Source organism: Bos indicus, chromosome 22 (assembly GCF_029378745.1).
Source record: "Bos indicus isolate NIAB-ARS_2022 breed Sahiwal x Tharparkar chromosome 22, NIAB-ARS_B.indTharparkar_mat_pri_1.0, whole genome shotgun sequence".
Taxonomy (NCBI): domain Eukaryota; kingdom Metazoa; phylum Chordata; class Mammalia; order Artiodactyla; family Bovidae; genus Bos; species Bos indicus.
In genome coordinates this window covers 817,168-840,374 of record NC_091781.1, presented here as the reverse complement: position 1 = coordinate 840,374, position 23,207 = coordinate 817,168, and the positions used below count along the sequence as shown (strand labels likewise).

The window sequence follows — 23,207 nt, the reverse complement described above, 5'->3', positions numbered from 1 at the left end:
AATAAAATTTTAAATTCCATTCCTCACACATGTGGTAAGGAGCTACCGTATGGAAGAGCGCAGATCACAGGGCACATCTGTCATTGCCAAGAGCCCTCCTGGACAGCCCTGGTCCGGGCTATCCACTTGCCCTGTGGTCTGGGCCAGGAGTGAGGTACCACCTGTGGGCAAAGTGGTTAGAAGTGCAGCATCTCTGGCCCTCTCCCAGATCTCTTGCATCAGAATCTGCATTTTAGCAAGCTCTCAGATGACTTTTATCCCCGCTGAAGTGAGCAGCACTGGCTGGAGTTAACCTTGCCTCATCTCCCCCCGACAGAGCTACCCTCTCAAGGAAGACAGCTTCCTGCAGCGCTACAGCTCAGACCCCACTGGTGCCCTCATCGAGGACAGCATGGACGACACTTTCCTCCCAGTACCCGGTGAGTACCGCTCGCTGTGGGGAGTTCTGTTCCACGGCCTCAGGCCCGGAACCAGGCCAGCTGCTTCCTTCAAGCTGGTTCAGAGGTGGAGCCCACGGTGAGAGTGCAGACAAAACGAAGGGAGAAAGAGGGCAGTCAATAGACAATGACCAAGTATGCACATGGGTCCAGGCATGTCCAAGTTGTCTTTAGAAGGAGTCTGTAGATTTTCTAGAATTTGAAGCCAACAGTAAAGATGTACATGTGTGAGTGCTTGAGAGAAAGAGTGTGTGTGTGCGAGAGAGAGAGTGAGTGTGTGTGAGAGAGAGAGTGTATGTGAGAGAGAGAGTGTGTGAGAGAGTGTGTGTGAGAGTATGTGTGAGAGTGTGTGTGTGTGTGTGATAGAGTGTGTAAGAGTGTGTGTGAGAGAGAGTGTGTTTATGTGAGAGAGAGTGTGTGTATGAGAGAGAGTGTGTGTGACAGAGACAGTGTGTTTGTGAGAGTGTGAGAGAATATGAGAGAGTGTGTGTGTGTGAGTGTGTGTGTGTGTGAGAGAGTGAGTGTGTGAGAGTGTGTGTGAGAGAGTATGTTTGAGACAGAGAGTGTGAGAGACTGTGTGTGTGAGAGAGAGTGTGTGAGAGAGAGTGTATGTGTGAGAGACTGTGTGTGTGAGAGAGAGTGTGTGTGAGAGAGTGTGTGTGTGTGAGAGAGTGTGTGAGAGAGAGTGTATGTGTGACAGAGAGTGTGTGTGTGTGAGAGAGAGTGTGAGAGGGAGAGAGTGTATGTGTGAGAAAGTGAGAGAGAGTGTGTGTGTGTGTGAGAGTGAGAGAGTGTGTGTGTGAGAGTGAGAGTGTGTGTGAGAGAGTGTGTGTGTGAGAGAGAGTGTGTGTGTGTGAGAGAGAGAGTGTATGTGTGAGAGAAATCATGTATGTGTGAGAGAGATTGTGTGAAAGAGAGTGTGAGAGAATGTGTGTGAGAGTGTGTGTGAGAGAGAGAGTGTGTGAGAGAGAGTGTGTGTGAGAGAGAGAGTGTGTGAGAAAGAGAGAGTGTGTGTGTGAGAGAGAGAATGTGTGTGTGTGAGAAAGAGAGAATGTGTGTGTGAGAGAGAGAGAGTGAGAAGGAGAGATGTGTGTGAGTGTGTGAGAGAGTGTATGAGAGAAAGAGAGTGTGTGAGAGAGAGTGTGTGTGAGAGAGAGAATGTGTGTGTGAGAGTGTGTGTGAAAGAGAGAGTGTGTGAGAGAGAATGTGTGTGTGAGAGAGAGAGTGTGTGTGAGAAAGAGATGTGTGTGAGTGTGTGTGAGAGAGAGAGTGTATGAGAGAAAGAGAGTGTGAGAGAGAGAGAGAGTGTGTGTGAGAGAGTGAGTGTGTGTGTGAGAGAGAGACAGATGAGATCCCTGTTCTCTCTCCTGGCTGCATTTCTGGCCTGTGAAACTTGTATTTACTTAATCTAAGCTCTGTCCCCAGACAGAGCCAACCTGCACAAACACACATCTCAAGGGAAGCAGTCCTCTGAAAACTTTAAACTTTAAAAAGAAAAGCATGCACGTTTCTCTGAGCAGTACGAAAAGAACACAATTCATTTTAGCAAGAGAGTCCTCTCCTCAGGCTTCCCTGCCTCTGTCATCCAGTGCCTCATGGAAGAATAGTCACAGGGTTCAGAAAGAGCTGTGAAATCCTGTTGGGGATGATGCTTTGCTGATTACACTTGATTTCTTTTCAATTTCAGAATATGTAAACCAATCTGTTCCCAAAAGACCCGCAGGCTCTGTCCAGAACCCTGTCTATCACAATCAGCCTCTATATCCAGCTCCTGGCAGAGACCCTCAGTACCAAAATTCACTCAGCAACGCCGTGGACAACCCTGAGTATCTCAACACCACCCATCCTGCCTGTATCAATGGTGTGCTCGACGGCCCTGCCCTCTGGGCTCAGAAGGGCAGTCACCAATTTAGCCTAGACAACCCTGACTACCAGCAGGCCTTCTTTCCCAAGGAAGCCAAGTCGAATGGCATCTTTAAGGGGCCTGCAGCTGAAAATGCAGAATACCTGCGGGCAGCACCAGCAGGCAGTGACTTTACTGGGGCCTGACCGTGGAGGACAACATCAGCCATAAACTTCCAGCCCCTTCCACCCCCAGGACCAAGCCACGGCAGCTGTTGAGTCCTGACCGCCATGCCGACATTCTCTCTTGGACCCACAGACTGGTTTGTCCATATTTGCCCTGATCAGCCCACCTTTCAACCAAGAAGTGCCCCCGACTCAGATGCGCTTTGCACAGTTGCAGGGACGTTCCTTTGTGTTCAAACTGTGAGGCTTCCACAAAAGGCATCCAGGAAGAATGTTGTCCGTTTGGGCAGAAGTTCACCTTTCAGTGAGGTATATTTGAAAAACACTAAATATGTTTAAGGAGTTTTATTGCTTAGAAACATCTGGGGTTTTTTCACTGACACTGATTTTACTTTTAATGAGCTTTTCTAATAAGGAAAAAGCTTGCTCATAGCACCTGTGGTACTGAGTTGACCCAGGCCCAACTGTGACTGAGACGCACGGACCAGCCTTCCAGCCAACACGTGATTCCATTGGCTCTGCTTGGAGACTCCTCCACTGCAAGTCAGTTGAATAACCAGCCAGTCCTCTGAGTTCTCAGCAGGCCACATTGGTACTATCTCAGATCAAGGCAGGTACAAGACAATAAGCCACTTTGAACTCTTCCTGAGCAAGGAAGAAACAGAGGGAGTAGAATTCTTCCTCAGACTTACTTGTATATAGATGTCTCCATGGTACTTTCTCTCCTTTGGGTGACCAGTGTATTTTAATTATAAGTATTAGACTTGTTTATTTTCCATTCCATAGTTTTGAAACCCAGTATGCTTTCCCTGTACAGCAAAACGGTAACCACGGTCAGCTTATATGTGATTAATCGGCATTCAGACCATTGCCTTTAATTGAGATGGAATGACAGTGCAAAAAAGGAACAAATCCCCCGAATTTGAGTCTTAAAGGAAGTATATCAAGTCTTTGGAGGTCAGGGGACAGGTGTCTGTCTGAAGACTGCATATGTGATGCTGCTCTTGAAACTCTTAGCTCCCCCAACGCTCTCCCCGACACACACACAAAACAATTTGTTTAGGCTACTCCTAGAAGATAATTAATTATTTTACTTCAAGGGTTTTTTACTCAAAGGGCACTTTGCTCTTCACTGGGAAGCTGCCCAGAACCCTGCTTGCCCTTGGTGAGTTGAAGGGTCCAGGCACGGGGGTATCTGTGCAGGAGTGCCTCACCACTACGGCGCTTTTCACAGGCGAAATAGAGACGGCATTATGTGTCATATGAAATTCAGGTAAATATGAAATTTGACTTTGAGGTTGATGATAATGCCTTCATAACATCTCCAGGTATGTGGGAAGAAGAAAACAATCCCCCCTTAAAATAACTCCCTGTAATTAGAAGACCTGCTACTTACGACACAAGCTTTTTCTCATCTGTGTCCCCAAACCCTGAATGTTACATAGTTCTTTGTAGACAGTGTTGTAAACACTCTTAGTCAAGATCCATCTCAGCCAGCAAGAAGTGTTTCAGACAGTATTTTCAGCCCATGGTTTTATTCAGCTCCCCACTTTCCCCCCCCACACAATTTTCCGTTAGCTTTTAAGTTACTTACTGACTCAGGTGGATCAGGGCCCCACAGTTTTGTCATCAAAGTATTTAATTTTGTCTCAATAGAAATATAAGTTATATTCAGCTCCATCATGTTCCACACTTTAACACCTTACCAGCTTGGCATAGGTATTAAAGATAAAAAAAATAAATAAATCATAATACCTGATTCCACAAAATTCACAATTTAGCAACGAAAATTGACTAACGAATACTAACCTGAAAATGACATGACAGATGCCAGGCAAGACTTGTCAGCCCAGCACGGTGACAGCACAGGGCACAGGGCGAGGGGCGCCTGGTGTGGAAGGGCCATGGAGTCGGGTCAGAGGACCCCTAGGGCATCAGCCAGCAAGAATTGGAAAGTGCAGCAGAGGGAGCCCGGCCATGAAAGTGTCCTCCAGAGAAGCTGCTCCTGCAGCAGCTCCGCAGGCTCTGCTGCCCCTTCAAGCCTGGGCTTAGGCTTGGCACATTCCCCAAGTGCCCTTCCGGTCCGTCCCCCCGGGGGGTTAAAAATGATTCATGAAAAGATTAAACAATGTCTCTAAGGATCTGAAGTTTTATGTCCTTGTCAGCAAACCACTCTCATTATTTATTCATCTCAGAACATAAGTGCTTTAGCCAGATATGTATCCAGCACTGAGAGACAGAATGACCCACATTCTGCTCTCACAAGTTTGTCAGGAGACAGTTGAGGAGGGAGCACCACAACATCCTGGTCCAACTGTAGCAGTAAGAGCTTAGTATTTTTGTAATTTGAAATATTTTACTGTAACATAATAAAGTAGAGAGAACTTCAAGATTTTTCTTTTTTGTATTTCAATTTCCTGGCATAAAATCTATTCACTAAATTTTTTTTTTTTTTTTAATTTTCTTAAACATTGTGTTTCCATCAGTTTTCTCACTGTGTCTGTCCAGGGAGGTTCAGGGGGCCTGTAGACTCTAGGAAGCCTAAGAGAGCAGAGCCTGAATCCAGGTCCCGGGGCCCCCGTGGACAGTCAGGAGAGGGGCTCTCACACCTCAGGGGTCTGAGGGGCCACTCAAAGCTTAACCCTCACCCCTTCGGTTTCTGCTCGTTAACACAAAGCCCTGAGGCCCCACAGAGAGCCTGTCTGCTGTTTTCCTCCGCAGCCAGTCCCTGGAGCATTTCCCCACAGCCCAGTCAAGCCAGGCCTTCAGAAACAGGTCAGGGAAAGAAGAGTGAGAGTGTTTACAGCTGACCCTTGAACCTCATGAGTTTGAATGGTGTGGCTCCACTTAGACATGGATTTCTTCAATAGTGGACACAACAGGCCACATGAGCACCAGTCAGCCGAATTCACCATTAAAGAACCAAAAGCTCTGGACAGCTGACTGTGTACAGTGACAGGCAAGTCCACTGCTCAGAGGTCAGGGCCCCAACCTGGTCTGTTCTAGAGTTAGCTGTCCAGTGGGCCATACATACATATTATCACATAATCTTTAAGGAGGCCCTGTTGTCTCACACTATGAAAAATAGTTCTGTCACCTCAAGATAGAGTTGAATCTTCCAAACTCTAATTTTGCTCAGAGTTCAGTTGTCACTGAGTTACAACTAGGAGCACAGTGGAGGGTGCAGATTACATTCCAGTTGATGGCAAGGCTTAGAGGTCTGTTGAAAGTTCTTAATTTTGAGCTTTAGCCTTCCCCTGTCAAAACTGCAGACATGCATGAACCATGAAGTGCAGAAGCAGACAGGCAGTGGTTCTCAGGCTGACTGCCCTTGGGTGTCTCCTGGGTCCCAACCAAAAAGACTCTGAATTTGTCTCAGCTGCAGCCTGGGCTAGGCGCTTCTGAGAGCTCCCCTGGTGATTCTGATAGGCACCAGAGTTTGGGCAACAGCTGTGTAAAGAAAATGTCCTTCAGGGAGACTTGGGCCTGGACTGACAGCCTCCCACTCGTGCGAAGCCTGGGGCTGCATTCGTGCAGGACAGGCTGTCAGGCCATGGCGACTCACCGTGCTCACCTGCACTGCCCGTCAGGACTGACTGTAAGCTCAAAAGGAGCAGTGTAATCATAATTGCAGGGTCTCCCCGTGTGGTTCTAATGGACAACCAGAGTGGGAACCCTCATCTCTCAGGTCACCTTCACTTGGACTAGCCTATGCATTGACACTGTGCCCTTGATCAGGGCAGAATCAGACTATGTGTGTGGAAGAGGTTCCTGAGGCCGTGCCAGGATGACCACTGTCCTTGGTGTGCCTGGAGCCTCGGCTGCTGTTGGCCGTTCCAAAGCCTCTAATTCCTTGTCACCAGCAGCTAACTCATGCCAACAGTGGCAGATACCCCAAATCTGAGCCTTGAGAAAGCCCTAGACAGTTTCTTTTCTAAGAAGTTGGTTTAAAAAACCCATCTCCTGCTACAGGGAATGAGCTGCTCACCCCAGTGATGGTTCTTGAAGTTGCCCTTAATGTCTGTTCTGCATTTATTACTTGGTGACAAGCACATTTTTTTTTTTTCTTTGTCTTCCTTGCTGGGGCTATAAAACCTTACTGAATAGGGTCTCTTGCCTCTAGTCATATCAGCCATATCAGGGGCACACATTTTTATGCTATAAAAGACACATTCCAATAGGATTTTCAAATGTAAGTCTATTTTTGTAACTTTTTAGAGCACTGAGCTTTGTAAGGTATATTTTTAGGAAAACTCATTTTTCTGCTAAAGGAAATAGTTTACTTTAGAAAGACTGCAAGAAAATCAAAATTTGAAACCGAGATTGTTGTTTAAACAATTTTAACATTTAACAGTTTTAATTGTTGTTTAAAGGGATTTAACTGAAGCAAGAGAAAAGTCTCTCTCGTAAAAAGGCACAATGTCATTGCAGAACTGGGCTAGGTTGTTGTCCTGATGAAGAGGAGAATCATTTTTATATTTATAAAACAAGAAAAGGAAACAATTACATTTAGTTTCTTTGTCTGAATCAGGTTCATTTGACTCTGGGGCAATTCAGTGGGAAAGAACCACCGTCTATTACAACTAATAGACAACATCAGCTTCATGCTGTATACCACTCATCTGCCGATGGACTCTGTAAATGTAAGAAAACAATAGCAGAGCTCTCTGTTGGTTTATATATACCAATCTGACTGATGTAGATTATTTTTGTGTTTACAGTTGATAGACATTTACAATATAGACTAGAAATACCTGCAGAGCCCTAATGTGTAGCATGTTTGATGAACACCACCAGCAGTCTTCCAAACTAAGCAGAGCCATCCTAGCGATGGGGTTTTTATCTCAGGCTGCACAGTGACATCATGGCAGTGGGGGAAGGGAAGCTTTTGAAAATCTTGAGGCCTAACAGTGCCTCAGGTGAGTGCAACCCAAGATTTATACTTTGTAAAGCTCCTAAAATCATTCTGATGTACAGCCAAAGCTGAGAACCACCAGCCTAGGGATTCGCCACAGGTGTGTGGACTTGCAGGTAGATTCTCCAAGAGTAGGTACGTAAGCATTGGGCGAACTCTAAGCACAAAGACCCCAGCATCCGTTGCTGCGGGTCAGGACCCTGAATGGATGGGGAGAGGGCCTAATTCATCGATGAAAAAGAAATGTAAAGCAGACCCCTTCTTCCATGTCCTCTGTCAAAGGTAGATGGATAGCAAGCATCCTTGCTACCTGTCAACCATCTGGCTGCCCTGCCTCCAGCCATTGTGCAGCCATCACTGCCCAGGGAGAAAGGAAATGTGGACTCAGAGTTAGTCACAAAGGGAGACGGCAAGGATACGGCATGAGTAGTTGGATGGTGTTTATAAAATAAAAGCCAACAAGAGGATTCCTGCTAAATGTTTTATATATATGACTGTGAAGAAAGCTGAGCACCGAAGAATTGATGCTTTTGAACTGTGGTGTTGGAGCAGACTCTTGAGAGTCCCTTGGACTGCAAGGACATCCAACCAGTCCATTCTAAAGGAGATCAGTCCTGGGTGTTCTTTGGAAGGACTGATGCTAAAGCCGAAACTCCAGTACTTTGGCCACCTCATGCAAAGAGTTGACTCATTGGAAAAGACTCTGATGCTGGGAGGGATTGGAGGCAGGAGGAGAAGGGGACGACAGAGGATGAGATGGCTGGATGGCATCACTGACTCGATGGACATGAGTCTGAGTGAACTCCGGGAGTTGGTGATGGACAGGGAGGCCTGGCGTGCTGTGATTCATGGGGTCGCAAAGAGTCGGACACGACTGAGTGACTGAACTGAACTGAACTGATATATATATATATATATATAGGATAAAAACTAAAGCAATAACTAGTATTATTTTCTCTTCACAAGCACAGTATGCCCTCTGAGGTTACAAATTCCTGTCTGAATTGCCATCAGAAGTACTAAGAATCCCTACTCTAATCACCTGGTAGATAAAACTGCATTTTTAGGTGCATTTACTAATTTTTTTCTTAAAGAAATACTTTTGACTTAATTCGGCTACAAAGTAATCTTGCTGTATGATATGAAATTTTGGAAAGGAAGATGTACTGTGGATCTGATGACATATTAGAGGTGATGTAATCAAGTAGCCTTAGGCAGCAGTAATTTCATTTTTAAACAAGCAAGCAATAGCTTTATAGCCTCTAATATATGGTACATTTTAATATTATAAAGTTTTTCTGTGATGAAATCAATATTTGTACAAATAGAAAGCAAGATTCTCTTTTATATGGTTTACACTGTTGATCAAAACATGTTGATTGTATATGGAGTATTAAAAAATTAGATGTATACTATTCATGTTCTTTACTCATAAGTATCTTATAAAAACATTGTATTCTTGTTAACAATGCAGTGTTGATAATAGTTATTAATAATATCTGACCTACTGTAGATGTCCTTTCCTGACAACTTTTTAAAGTTAATTAATAAACTTTATTTTTAGAGCAGTTTTAGTTTCAAAACTGCAAAATTGAGGAGAAATTATGGAGAGTTACCATGTGCCCTCTGCCCCACAGGCTCCCCACTCTTCCATGCACACTGCAGGGCCTGATGCACTTCAATTAGTGGAGAGTTCCTGAGCCTGAGTTGACCGTCCCAGCACCTTGCAATGTAGGGCAAACCTTCCCGGATTCCCTGCATAGTCTCTTCTCCTTCCAGAGCCGAGAGGGAATTCCTTGATGATGATTCTATAGCAAGTTGTGGTTCTGCTCAATCATAAACACTGAAAGTCTGAGGCATTAACAAACCACAACCGTGTGTGCAGAGCCTCAGGCCCAGCTGCTCCAACTCTTCCCCAGCAGTGCTCCCCCATGGGGAAGACCGGCCCCCCAACCCCCACTCCAGGCCTGTGGGGGAGCCCTTCTGAGCCCATCAAGAAATGACTAGTGCTGAGGGAAGTTGTTGCGTTGAGATGAAATCCTTGAACAGGTAAGGGAATCAGGTTTCTCATTCGAACTGCCCTTAAAAGGGGGTACGGGGAGAATGGGGTGCACAGGCGGGAGGCGGGTGCTGGTGGGGGATTGCCACAGGCTGGCCAGCACCTGGAGCCCACCCTACCTCCCCAGGGGCCACCCCAAGGTCCTCTTGTGTCACAGTCTCCCTGATGCTTGGGGTGACACCCATCATTTTCAGAAAAACTGTGGCTTTGTTTAACATGGTTCATCCAGAAGACCATTATCACTTACAAACACAAGTTGAGGGGGACTGTCGTACAGGTGGGAGCAGGACTTCAGGTTAACTAGGTTCTGGAATAATAAGCGGATCCAGGGACCTTTCTGTATCCCTGTGGGACACGCCCCACCCCCAGACCCCCTCAGGCTCCTGGCCTCCCCGAGCCCCCACTGCCCTCACACACAGCACCCTGGATGGCATGAGCCTCTCAGCATCACAGCCTTCCATCAGGGCTGAGCCATGGAAGGAAGGTCAGGCAACTGAGGTACAGGGACCATGTTTTAGGGCCTGGCTGCCTGGAACCTTCACTCCCAGGGGAAGGCCTTGGCTTTCACCCGGAGGCTGACACCCCCACCTGAGAATAAGTACACCGGCCCCTCAGTCTCCATCCTCCCGCCCCCTGATCTGTAGCTGAAGCTCAGTGCAGATGGGGTTTCAGCTTGAAGAGATTTTGCCTTTGGGCCAACAATCTTGTAAAAGTAATCACAGCTCTCTGGAGAGAGAAAAGCTTTGCCAAGTATAGGAGAGTCTGAAAAGCATGAGTAGCTGGTTCTTCCTGCTTTTGTGTGGCTCTCCCCTAGCTCAGGCCTTGGGCAGGGCGTCCTGCAGCCTGTTCTGCCAGCTCTGCTGGATCCCGGCTCCTTCAGGCTGTTCAGGGCCTTCCTCCACACGCAGAAAAGGATATTTAAAACCTGGAGTAGGAAAGCTGTATCACATCTAATTTTTGCTCTGGTCTCAAAACACAGTAAACAAAATATAATAAAGAGCCCATAGGCATCCATTTGTAGTTTGTAACTGGAAGGAGGCTTGCCCCCTGGCCCACCAGGCACACTGAGCATCCTGAGAGACTCAACCCTGGGGGATGCCACATCTGCCCTGAGGTCTTTCCACTGGTTCTGCCTGCAGTCTCTTCCTCCCTGCCCTGGATACTAGGTTCTAAAGAAAACAAAAATACATCTTTTGTATATTTTACTCCATTCCTGGAGTAAAACAAGCCCAAGCACAGAGCTAGCCCATCCAAGGCCCTCACACCTGCGGGTCAGCCGCAGGACAGACAGGGCCTCTGGCCAACCATTCTGTCCTCCACCGGTGGCTCCCCTCGCGCACAGCAGGCCACCCTGGCCTCTCAGGTGGTCTTACGGAGAAGGTGCTGCTGACCAGGGCTTAGGGGAGGACTCCCTAAGTGCCTGCCTCCTACACCAGCATGAGAAGGGAAGGCAAGCTGCGGGGGGGTCTCTGCGTACTTCCTACCCCTCCCCCAGGAAAGGCTGCATCCCAGGATGCAAGGGTGTTGTGGGGACACAGCTAGGATTACAGCCCAGGACCCCGACACCTGGGACTGAAGCTGCTGTGGCAAGCAGCGATGACCCGTCAGCTCGGCAGGGGCGGTCCAAGGTTCCCAGGAGCTTTTGAAAGGCCCACCCAGTTTTCCAAAATGCAAAACCTCTTCTTCCCTTGAACCAGTGATGCCATTAAAAAGCCCAGCCCTGCTCCCTCTGGGTGGAAGAAGTTGGAGGGGTACCTGCCCTCTATTCTATTCCAGAGTAGCTCGGCATTTCTCCTTTCCAATTATTTTCTCCCTAAGGAGCTTGCCTCTTCTGCCTTTCCTGCTTCCCCTCTATCTTATCTCTATTGTATAATTTAACCGTTCTGGAACCAAGCAGAAATGGGAGCATATGCTAACCTATGACGAGTTTCCTCTGCTCTCACATCCACTCAGCTGAACAGTTTCCTTAAGGGCAAGTCTAAATGGATGGACCTCACACAGCACACAGCCTTTAGCCACCAGGACAAAGAGGCTCTGCTTCATAAAGATCAATAAATAACAGTAAAATGGAAATGGCACAGCCCTTCACTGAAGAGTACTAGACTCAAATGATTTCTGGACGTTTTAGCAAACCTGAAAAAAAATAGTTAATTTTCATATCAATTAAAGTGTTTCAAAACTTTATAAAAAATGGGAAGTTTCCCAATTCATCCTACAAAAGTTAGAATAATGTTTTAAAAATCAAAGAAATATTACAGAAAGAAAACTGTAACTTCATTTACAAATGTAGATATAGAAATCATTAATGAAATACAGGAAATGGAATTATTTATTCCATCAATTCAAGGACAGTTTATATAAGATATTTCATTTATATTCATGAAGAGAATAATAGGGAAAATGTGAATATTAAGAGATTCACAAAGGATTTGATAAAATTCAATCACACTGCTACTAAAATTTCTTAGTAACCTAAGAAGGGATGAAAACACCTTTAACTAGGTAAAAATATCTACCAAAAATTTTAAAAGAAGCATTGACCTTAATGGTGAAATAGCAACACAATACCAAATACCAAATAAAGAACAAGTGACTTTATCACTTCTGTTATTCAACACTCTTCTGAAATCCACTGTTTTGGAGACAAGGAAAAGCATATAATTCATATACAATATATTTGCATCCATAGACTATAGTCAGCAGATCCTGTTCCATGCCCAAGAGTTAAATCTCGCCAGCAGGCTAGTTTATAAATAAAGCTTTATTGGAACATGGTCACATTTATTGCCTAAGGCTGCTTTCGCACTGCAGTCGCAGAGTCAATTCGGGGCAACAGAGCTCCTGCAAAGCCAAAAACATTTCCTATCTGTCCCTTCACAGAGGAAGTTTGCTGATCCCAAACAATGGAATGAAAGCAATTATTAACAAAATTAATAAAATAAGAAAATTCAGTCCATATGTAAATGTCATTAATCCTATATACCATCAATCATTAATTAAACAATGTAATGGAAAATAATCCCATTTAAAATAGCAATTAAAACTACAAAATAACTGGATGTAAACTTAAATGTGCAAGAATAGTATGAAAACAGAAACTATAGAACTTTGCTGAGGCATAAAAGAAGACTTAAAATATATATTGTATTCATGGATATGAGTACCTACCTAATCATGTTAAAATATCAATTCTCTCCTAATTATAAGGTAACGTCAATGCAATTCACTTGAAAATTTCAATGATTATTTTGGGAAGTAGAAATTTTAGAAGTTGGAATCTAAAAATGAAAATGCATGACAGCAGCTAAGAACATTTGGAAAGCAACTGAGTAATATCAATGATATAAGAATACACTATATAAATCTAAAATAAAGCTACCTAGGACCAATGTAGCCACAGGAAATAATTAATGAAAAAAAAAATAGAATTATGGAAACAGATGTGCACATGGAAATGTAGCATGTAATGGTAATGCCATTTCCAGACAGTGGAAGAATGAAAGTGTGTTTAGTCACTCAGCCATGTCTGACTCTTTGCAATATCATTGACTGTAGCTCACCAGGCTCCTCTGTCCATGAAATTCCCCAGGCAAGACTACAAGAGTGGGTTGCCATTTCCTTCTTGAGGGAATCTTCCCAACTCAGGGATTGAACCCAGGTCTCCCACACGGCAGGCAGTTTCTTTACCATCTGAGCCACCAGGGAAGAAGGCTCCCCAATGAATGATTTTAGAGAAAATGTTTATACCTTTGAAAATTAATTAGAGATCTACTTCAAATTCCAGTTGGACTAAAGATCTAAACCTAAAAGATATCAAAACAACTGGGTAAAATGTATGTGAATATTCTTGAAACTCAGGCAAGGTGATGCTGACACATAATAACTTAATTCCAAAGACATGGAGGAAAGGACTGTTATCACGTCCACCTAAATTCTTCTTTTTAGTTTTTAAAGAAAAAAATAACACAGTAAAAAGTCAAAATTTATATAAGGAGAAAAAACCTTGAGGGGTATCAGGGATTAATATTAAGGATTAAAATATAAAGCCCAACAGACCCATACAAATGTTAAAAACCGTACTAAGACTTTGAGAGTGTATAAATGGACAATTCATGATACAATTACTCACATTCACATGCTAGCAAGGTAATTTTCAAAATCCTTCAAACTAGGCTTCAACAGTATGTGAACCAAGAACTTCCAGATGTATAAGCTGGATTTAGAAAAGGCAGAGAAACCAGAGATCAAATTACCAACATTTGTTGGATCATAGAAAAACAAGAGAATTCCAGAAAAACCTCTGCTTCATTGACTGTGCTAAAGCCTTTGACTGTGGATCACAGCAAACTGTGGAAGATTCTTTAGGAGATGGAAAACCATATTAGCTTACCTGCCTCCTGAGAAACCTGTATGCAGGTCAAGAAGCAACAGTTAGAACTGGACATGGAACAATGGACTGGTTCAAAATCAGGAAAGGAGTACAAGGCTGTATATTGTCACCCTGCTTATTTAACTTTTATGGAGTGTACATCATGCAAAATACTGGGCTGGATGAATCACAAGCTAGCATCAAGATTTCTGGGAGAAATACCAACAATCTCAGATGTGCACATAATACGACCCAATGGCAGAAAGTGAAGAGGAACTAAAAAGTTTCATAATGAGGTGAAAGAGGAGAGTGAAAAGCTGGCTTAAAACTCAACATTGAAAAAACTAAGATCATGGCATTTAGTCCCATCACTTCATGGCAAATAGGGAAAAAATGGAAACAGTGGCAGATTTTATTTTCTAGGACTCCAAAATCATTTTGGGTGATGACTGCAGCCATGAAATTAAAAGATGCTTGTTCCTTGAAAGAAAAGCTATGACAAACCTAGACAGTATAATAAAGAGCAGAGACATCACTTTGCCAGCAAAAGTCCATACAGTCAAAGCCATGGTTTCTCCAGTAGTTGTGTATGGATGTGAGAGTTGGACCTTAAAGAAGGCTGAGCACTGCACCAAAGAATTGATGCTTTCAATGTGGTGCTGAAGAAGACTTCTTGACAGTTCCTTGTACAGAAGGAGATCAAACCAGTCAATCCTAAAGAAAATCATCCCTGAATATTCATTGGAAGGACTGATGGTAAAGTTGACGCTCCAAAACTTTGACTACCTGATGCAAAGAACTGACTCATTGGGAAAGACCTGGATGCTGGGAAAGATTGAAGGCAGGAGGAGAAGCGGGCAACAGAGGATGAGATAATTGCATGGCATCATCAACTTAATAGACATGAGTCTGAGCAAACTCTGGGAAATGGTGAAGGATAGGGAGACCTGGCATGCTGCAGCCCATTGGGGTCATAAAATCAGACCAGACTTAGAGACTGAACAAAATGGGGAACTTACAAATGACTAATAACAAGGAAATATATGCTTGGCCTCACTAATAGTCAAGAAAATGCCAATTAAAGTGAAATTATAAACCCTTTTCTCCACACATGTTGATAGAAATATAAAGTATCATAAACTTTTTGGAGGTCAGTAAAACCCTAGGCGATAGTAAAGTACAGGGAAGCCTGGCATGCTGCAGTCCATCACGTCGCAAAAAGTCAAACACGATAGAGTGACTGTACAAAGACAGCAAAAGAGTTTAAATGCGGGTCTTCCCTCATGGTCCAGTGGTTGAGAGTCTGCCTGCAATGCAGGGGACGTGGATCCCTACTCTGGGAAGATCCCACGTGTCATGGAGCAACTAAGTCTGTGCACCATGACTACTGAGCTTGCACTCTAGAGCCCCAGCTCTGCGGCTAGAGAAGCCACCGCAGGGGGGAACCTGAGCACTACAGCTAGAGAGCAGCTCCCTTTCCTCGCAACTAGAAAGTCCACAAGCAGCAATGAAAACCCACCACAGCCAAAAATATTAAATAAACTAATTAAATTAAATAAATTTTCAAAAAAGTGTAAATGTGCATATCCTTTGATAGGGTAATTTAATATTTGTAGAAATAAACTCCCACTCTAGTATTCTTGCCTGGAAAATTCCATGAACTGAGGAGCCTGGTGCGCTGGATAGTCTATGGGGTCGCAAAGAGTCAAACACGACTTAGAAACTAAACATATGTGCAAAATACTGTTATTGACCAAACCTCTCCCCACCCCAAATTCATGCTGAAGACCTCATGCCAGTATTTGAAGGTTGGGCCTTTCGGGGTAGTTAGGGTTAAGTGAAGTCAGGAGGTTAAGACCTCGTATTGGGATTAGTGTCCTTGTAAGAGGAGAAGGGCCAGAGCTCACATGCCCTCTGCCACATGAGGACACAGTGAGAAGGCATCTGTCCGCAAGCCAGGAAGAGTTCCCACCAGAACCTGACCACTCTGGCACCCTGATTCCACACTCGCAGCCTCCAGAACTGTGAGAAGTCAGTGTCCGCTGTTTAAGCCCCCAGCCTGTGGTATTTTGTTTTGCCAGTTGGAGGTAAGACAAATATTCAAGCAATTATACATTTGTTATATGAATAAAAAGACAAATATTCAAGCAATTATACATTTGTTATATGAATTATACATACAAATATATGAATACAAATGTTCACTAAAAAATTATTTGTAATAAAGAAAAAAAAATTTTAATTTTAATATCTATCAAAAAAGAAATTATCAAATAAATCGTGCAGCATTCATAATACGGGATTCTGAGCAGTTGTGAGAGAGAATAGGAGAAATCTATATGAATATGGAGATATATCCTCATGATACAGTTCTAAATGAAATAAAGCAAGTTGCTAAATAGCATTTTTGTCATTTTTAAAAGCTTATGTTTCTATATATACCTACCTTTGAGTGTGTGTGTACGTGGGGGTGTGTGCACACAGTCTGAAAGCCATCTGGGAATAGTAATGTGAGCCCATTCATGCTGGAGAGCTGAGTAGGGAGCAATATGTGAAATAACAAAGGAGCAAGGAACAACTTTACGTTCTGTTTTCTATCCTTCTGTGTTGCTTGGCTTTCCATAATGAATATATATTATTTTGGCAGTTGCTTTGGGACAAAATTTAATGTTTGTCGGTTCCATTCCCTCCACTCACAACAAAACATTTAGTGGTTTTTCGTTTTGTTTGCTTTTCTTCCTCTCTTCCCCCCAGAACAAATCCTTGCAGCATGGTCTCGGGGGAGCTGGTCGTGGAAGGAGAAAGCAGTGTTGGGGCTTCAGGCCGCCAGAGGATGTGGCTGGCGGGGAGTCGAGCTGAGCACACAGGTTCCTGCCTCACCAAGGATGGGACGACATAGCCCCTCCACAGCCAGGGAGTCTTAGTCAGCTTGGCTGTCATAAAATCACACCACAGACCAAGTGGCTTAAACAACAGACATTTATTTCTCACAGTTCTGGGGGCTGAGAAATGCAAAGTCAAAGTGAAGGTAGATTCGGGTCCTGAAGCCTCTTCCTGGCCTTGCAGAGAGCAGACTCTTCACTGCTTACCCACATGGCAGAAATAGAGGGAGAGGGCAAGCTCCCTGGCACCTCTTCCTAAAGGGACACTAACACATCAGGGAGCCCCACTCTGAGCCTCTTACGTCGTCTTTGTTTTAAAGTCTATTTTGTCTGGTATGACTATTACTACTCCAGCTTTCTTATAAATTCCGTTGGCTTGGAATACCTTGTTCCTATCCCCTTACTTTCAGTCTGTAAGTGTCCCTAGGTCTGTGGTGGGTCTCTTGTAAACAACATATATACCGGTCTTGATTTTTTTATCAGCCCAGCTAGTCTATGTCTTTTGGTCAGTGCATTTAATCCATTTACATTTAAGGTAATTATCCATCTGTATGATCCTATTACCATTTTGTTAGTTGTTTTGGGTTTATTTTTTTGTAGATCTTCTCCTTCCCTTGTGTTTCCTGCCTAGAGAAATCCCTTTAGCATTTGTTGTAAAACTGTTTAGTGGTGCTGAATTCCCTTCCCAACAAATGGGAATACCATTTGTTGTAAAACTGTTTACTGGTGCTGAATTCTCTTAACTCTTGCTTCTCTGCAAAGCTTTTAATTTCTTCATCAAATCTGATCCAGAGTCTCACTGGGTAGAGCATTCTTGGTTGTAGGTTCTTCCCTTTCATCACTCGAAATATATTGTGCCATTCCTTTCTGGTCTGTGGAGGTTCTGTTGAGAAATCAGCTGATAACCTTATGGAATTTCCCTTTGTTATTTCTTTTTCCCTTGTTGCTTTTAATATTTCATCTCTGTCTTTAATGTTTGTCAGTTTGATTCCTATGTGTCTTGGTGCATTCCATCATGACCCCACTGACCCCACTCTCATGACCTCACCTAATCACCTCCCAGAGGTCACATCTTCAAACATTACCATAACTGGAGGTCAGGGTTTCAGCATATGGATCTGGGGACAAAAATATTCAGTCCATAACAAAACTCTTTCTTCATTTTAGAATACAAGAACCCGGAGGAGGATAGAGGACTTTAGTGAGAGCACATGCACCCTTTAGTTTAAGTGATATACAAGTATGCCTTCGAATTTCTGGGTTTTTTTTTTTTTCTTTTTAAGTGAGATACTGATCCAAGTATTCAAGCCTTGGCTATTATAGGTCAAAGTTTCAATATTTAATGCTTTTTAATGCTTAAGAAACAATATTTTTAAGTTTATTGGCTTCAGGAACCAACAGCAGAAAGATCTGAGATATGTTTTTTAAAATGAGTTGGAGCAGGAGGGTGTTAGGAAGAGTTTCCTTAAATATATTCCCTTCAAAGAGCACATCCCAAAGACAGTCCTAACCCAGTTCCACAAGAGGATTAGCCTTAATGTGGGAATCCACTGTATGTGGATTAAAGAGATAGAAATACCAGACCACCTTACCTGTCTCCTGACCTGTATACAGGTCAAGAAGCAATAGTTAGAACTGGACATGGAAAAACAGGCTGGTTCAAAATTGAGAAAGGAGTATGTCAAGGCAGTATATTGTCACCCTGGCTATTTAACTTATATGCAGAGTACATCATGTGAAATGCCAGGCTGCAAGAATCTCAAGCTGGAATCAAGATTGCCAGAAGAAATATCAACAACCTCAGATAAGCCTATGATACCACTCTAATGGCAGAAAGTGAAGACAAACTAAAGAGCCTCTTGATGAAAGTGAAGGAGGAGAGTGAAAAAGTTGGCTTAAAAACTCAACATTCAAAAAGCTAAGATCATGGCATTTAGTCTCATCACTTCAAAGCAAATAGATAGGGAAAAAGTGGAAACAGTGATAGATTTTCTCTTCTTGGGCTCCAAAATTACTGTGGATTGTAACTGCAGCCATGAAATTAAAAGACACTTGCTCCTTGGAAGAAAAGCAATGACAAATCTAGACAGCATATTAAAAAGCAGAGACATTACTTTGCCAAGAAAGATCCGTGTAGTCAAAGCTATGGTGTTTCCAGTAATCATGTATGGATGTGAGAGCAGCCAAGTCAAGATGGCAGAGTAGAAGGACCTGTGCTCATCTTCTTTGAGAACACTAAAATCTCAACTAGCTGCTGAACAACAATCAACAAAAGGTTGTGGGAACCCACTAAAAAAAGATATCCCAGGTCCAAGGACAAAGAAGAGGCTGCAACAAGATGGTAGGAAGAACTCAATTATGTTAAAACCCAACCCCATACCTGCCAGAGACTCTAGGGAGGCATAAACAAAATCTTGTATGCGCCAGGATCCAGGGGAAAAGAGCAGTGACCCCACAAGAGACTGAGCCAGACGGATGTGAATGTTGGACCGTAAAGAAGGCCAAATGCCGAAGAATTGATGCTTTCGGATTGTGGTGCTGAAAAAGATACGTGAGAGTCCCCCGACTGCAAGAAGATCAAACCAATCAACCTTAAATATTCATTGGAAGGACTTATGCTAAAGCTGAAGCTCCGATACTCTGGCCACCTGATGCAAAGAGCCTACTCATTGGAGAAGACTCTGATGCTGGGAAAGATGGAGGGCAGGAAGAGAAGGGGCAAGAGAGGATGAGATGGTTGGATGGCATCATCGACTCAATGGTCATGAGTTAGAGCGAACTCTGGGAGATAGTGAGGGACAGGGAAACCTGGTGCCTGTAGTCCAAGGGGTCACAAAGAGTCAGACACTACTTAGCGACTGAACGACAGCAGCTGCATGTACCTAATAACCTTTCCCTGCCTGTCTAGCATTGTACTAGTTATGTACCATACTTAGGAGAATCAAGATGATAATCACTTAGATTACTTCCTATAGGGCTTAATTCTCTCCAGGTATCAAAAGGCCAGCTGACCTCTAAGAGTAAAGAAGGATTTCAAGCTTCAGCCACTACACTAACAGAAGGAATACACTCAATAACGAAGTGCTAATTAATACTTAAACAATGAAAGAAATTAACTAAGAAAATAATAATTAATAGCAAATACTGATTGTTAACATTGATCAGACACTGTGCTAACTGCATATCTACACTATGAGAGAAAAATGATTTTCCCATTTTACAGATGAAAAAACATTTAAAATGCAGTGTTATACTACCATTTTGGACATAGGAAAAGTCATGTCAACCTTTATGGGAACAGAGCCCACAGAGCTGGGGTATTCTCTGGGGGTCAGCTGCACATTGCCTGGGCTGCAGACACAAAGTCAAAGCAGGCAACGGTGGGATATAGTCCTTCTGGGCCCCCAGAGAATGACAGGCCAGTAGAGTATGTATCAGTAATGAAGGACACCAGCTTACTACAGCAAACATTTACAAGCTCACCCTGTGCCAAGAGAAGTGTTAGGCACTTGCTGCAGAACACCAGCTTTCTTCACAGTGCCTAACACTTCTTGGCCACCAAGGGCCAAGAACTGTTCTGGACACTGGGGATGTGATGGTAGAAAAGCTGGCAAGGCCCTGCTGTCCACCAGAGCCTCAGCTCGTTTCTTACATCCCCCCTTTTCCTGAGACAACATAGATGATCTTAAAGTTTCTAAATCTGAAGGCACCAAGGAGTTCCCAGAATAGCCACAGTGGGTTCTCCAGGTGACTCCTTTTTCTCAAGTATATTTACTTATTCCTAGGACCTCCAACACTTCCTCACTGAGTTTTCCTTTAAGCAGCTCTCCCCTCCTTCCTAGACCTAGTACTAACTCTGCCCAGACATGTCCTCTGTTACCACCACAGCGGAGCTGGCTAGGACTCTGTGCTTTCACTGGTGAAACCACCCACCAGCTCATCTCCCTAATGCCAAAGACAGGTTTCTTCAATACGCCCACTAACCACCAATGCCAAGCAGATCTATCTAGCACCCAGATCCAACCACATACCTCACCATCTTGACTCTGTTCATCCAAATTCCTCAGTGTGACATTCATTCCTTGTGACCCAACCCAGCCTGTCCACCCTCCTAGCCCATAATTAGCCCATCACTGTCTGGTCCAGGATGCCGCACCTCCCACCTTCCCCAGCAGATCCAGCTGTCACTTACCCGAAAACACCCAGCCCTGTGCCACCTCCTCCAGGAAGCCACGTCTGACCTCTACCTCATACTGAGAATTCTGTTGTGTGGAGTATTTCCCACACTAGACAAAATTCCATGGAGTCAAATATTGTGCCATACTATTATTCTCTGGTGCCTAGAGCGGTAACGGGCACTTAGTAAGTGCTCAATAAAGATTTGTTGAACCAAACTAACATGGTCCCTGCCTTCGTCTATACGTAGTAACCAATCCTTCACTTAGATCCAGAAATAGTCCCACAGCGACTTTCTCCATGTTCTATAAAATTAATTTCTCAGTGACCAAAGGCATAATTAGCAGAATGAGATGACCAGAAAACTCCAGCTGAAATCTCTGGCCATGAGCGGTCCTGTATCTTATTTCTCTTTTAAGACCTGTATCAGCACACAGCATCCATCCCCAGCACCCACCCTCAGCTCCACATCACTGTGATCTGTGTCACCACACTCCTGTTCTTCCATAAACCTCGCGATCCGTGGAGATAGTCTTTGATACTACACCTATGTAATATCAATTCATCCCTCTTTATAAAACACTAAGATATTGTCATGGTAATCGATTTTGTGTGTGTGTGAGGAGGGAGAAGTCTCCAAAACATTTTCCTGAGGGAAAAGAGCAAGCTACAAAATTATAAAAAGAGACTTCTCTCTTTTATAACAGAGAAATCCAGCCTATTCTATCCAAATCCTGCATAGTACTGGATATGGTAACCCACTTCAGTAGTCTTGCCTGGAAAATTCCATGAACAGAGGAGCCTGGTGGGATACATTCCATGGGGCCACAAAGAGTCAGACACGACTGAACACACACACCAATGCACACACACACTCCACAGTATAACCTTGTCATTTCTTTTTAAAGCCACTATCTCTTTGTATCCCCTTGGTAGCTTGTTTCCAGTCATTCGCTATTATAAGCAATTTTTCAGTGGACATTGTATACTCCCTCCTGTACACCTCTGCAAGGCTGTCTCAGAGGTATGGCAACAGGGAACTGCTTTGTCAAATCATGGGATATTTTAAATACATACTGTCAAATTGCCATAATAATGAAAGGCTCATTTCTTAATATCATTGTCAATTCTTAGTATTATCAAACTTTAACATTTGTGTCAGTTCAGTGAATGTTAAATAGCTGTTTTGGTTTTTCTTTTTCTTTTTTTGTATTGGTTTTGCATTTTCCTAGTGAATATGGACATTTACAAAATACTTAAGTAAAACATATAAATAAAGATAAATGAACATAAAAATATATATTTATTTTCTTATTATATTACACATTCAAATTTTGTTTGTGATCTTTTTCTATTGGGATGTCTGTTTCCTCTCTGTGGATGTATAGGAGTTCATTACATACCCTGGATTCTCATTTTCAATTTTCTAGTCAGATACAGTATATATTGTAACTATTACCATTGGTAAACATAATTTTAACATTGTTCAAACAAATGATTTTTCTTTCTGGTTTTTGCCTTGTGAATCTTATTTTAGAAGGTCTTCCTTTTCCCTAAGGACATAAAAATGTTTTCCTATATTTTTGTTTGTCTCCAGCTTTATTATTATTTATTATATTATATTATATTATATATTATATTTATTATAATTATTTTTTTTATTCTCAGCTTTATGAGTTTCAACAGCATAGCTCCCCCTCTGGTGCTAGACCACACATCCTTCCAATGAGATGGTTTCCTTAGCCACGTGCTCCTCAGCTGGCATTTCCTGGGCCAAGGCACACCCAGCAGGTCTGCTCCCTCATCACTATTAAACCTACAACCTCCCAGCAAACCAAGTCCCAGCCTCAGTGAGAAAAGTCAAGGGAAACATTCCAAGTGGCCCTGCTGCTTTGGGTTTTCTGGTTCTGATTTCATGGTCCTAGTGATTAAATGCCTCCCACACCACCCACAGAGGCTGGAAACCTAGGAACAGCCCTGGGACTTAACCAGTAGGAGGTTCATGTGATGCCTTAAAAATGTTTTCCTGGCAGAGGAACACATCCCCACATAACTCAGCAGGATGGGGCGGCAGTGAGGGGTCTGAAGAACCTTGGCAGATTCTGTCATAGCCAGGATCATCTTTCCAAGAAGAACTTGCAGACGCTGTTGGCTGCCAGGGTGGTACTGAGCCACCTCCAGACTAGAAAACCAATCCATATGACCATATCTCTCCTCCTTGTTGGGTCAGAGAAACATGCTCTATACCTCAAGTGCGTGCCAACTCTATCAGGGTCCCCCTTCCTGGAGCTGGGCAGGCTTTAGACCACTGCACATTTTCAGCAGGAGACACCTTCCCCTT

At 43.5% G+C, this 23,207-nt stretch overlaps 1 protein-coding gene across 1 annotated transcript in view; it reads left to right on the top strand.

The window, feature by feature from the left end:
- EGFR (epidermal growth factor receptor) overlaps window positions 1-8,948 on the top strand; it is a 221,354-nt gene extending 212,406 nt beyond the window's left edge. Inside the window, exons 27-28 of the mRNA XM_019984353.2 lie at window positions 317-419; window positions 2,125-8,948. Coding sequence (XP_019839912.2) covers window positions 317-419; window positions 2,125-2,486 — 465 coding nt within the window. The 3' untranslated portion in view covers window positions 2,487-8,948. The remainder of the gene's footprint in view (window positions 1-316; window positions 420-2,124) is intronic.
- The last annotated feature ends 14,259 nt before the right edge of the window (window positions 8,949-23,207 follow it).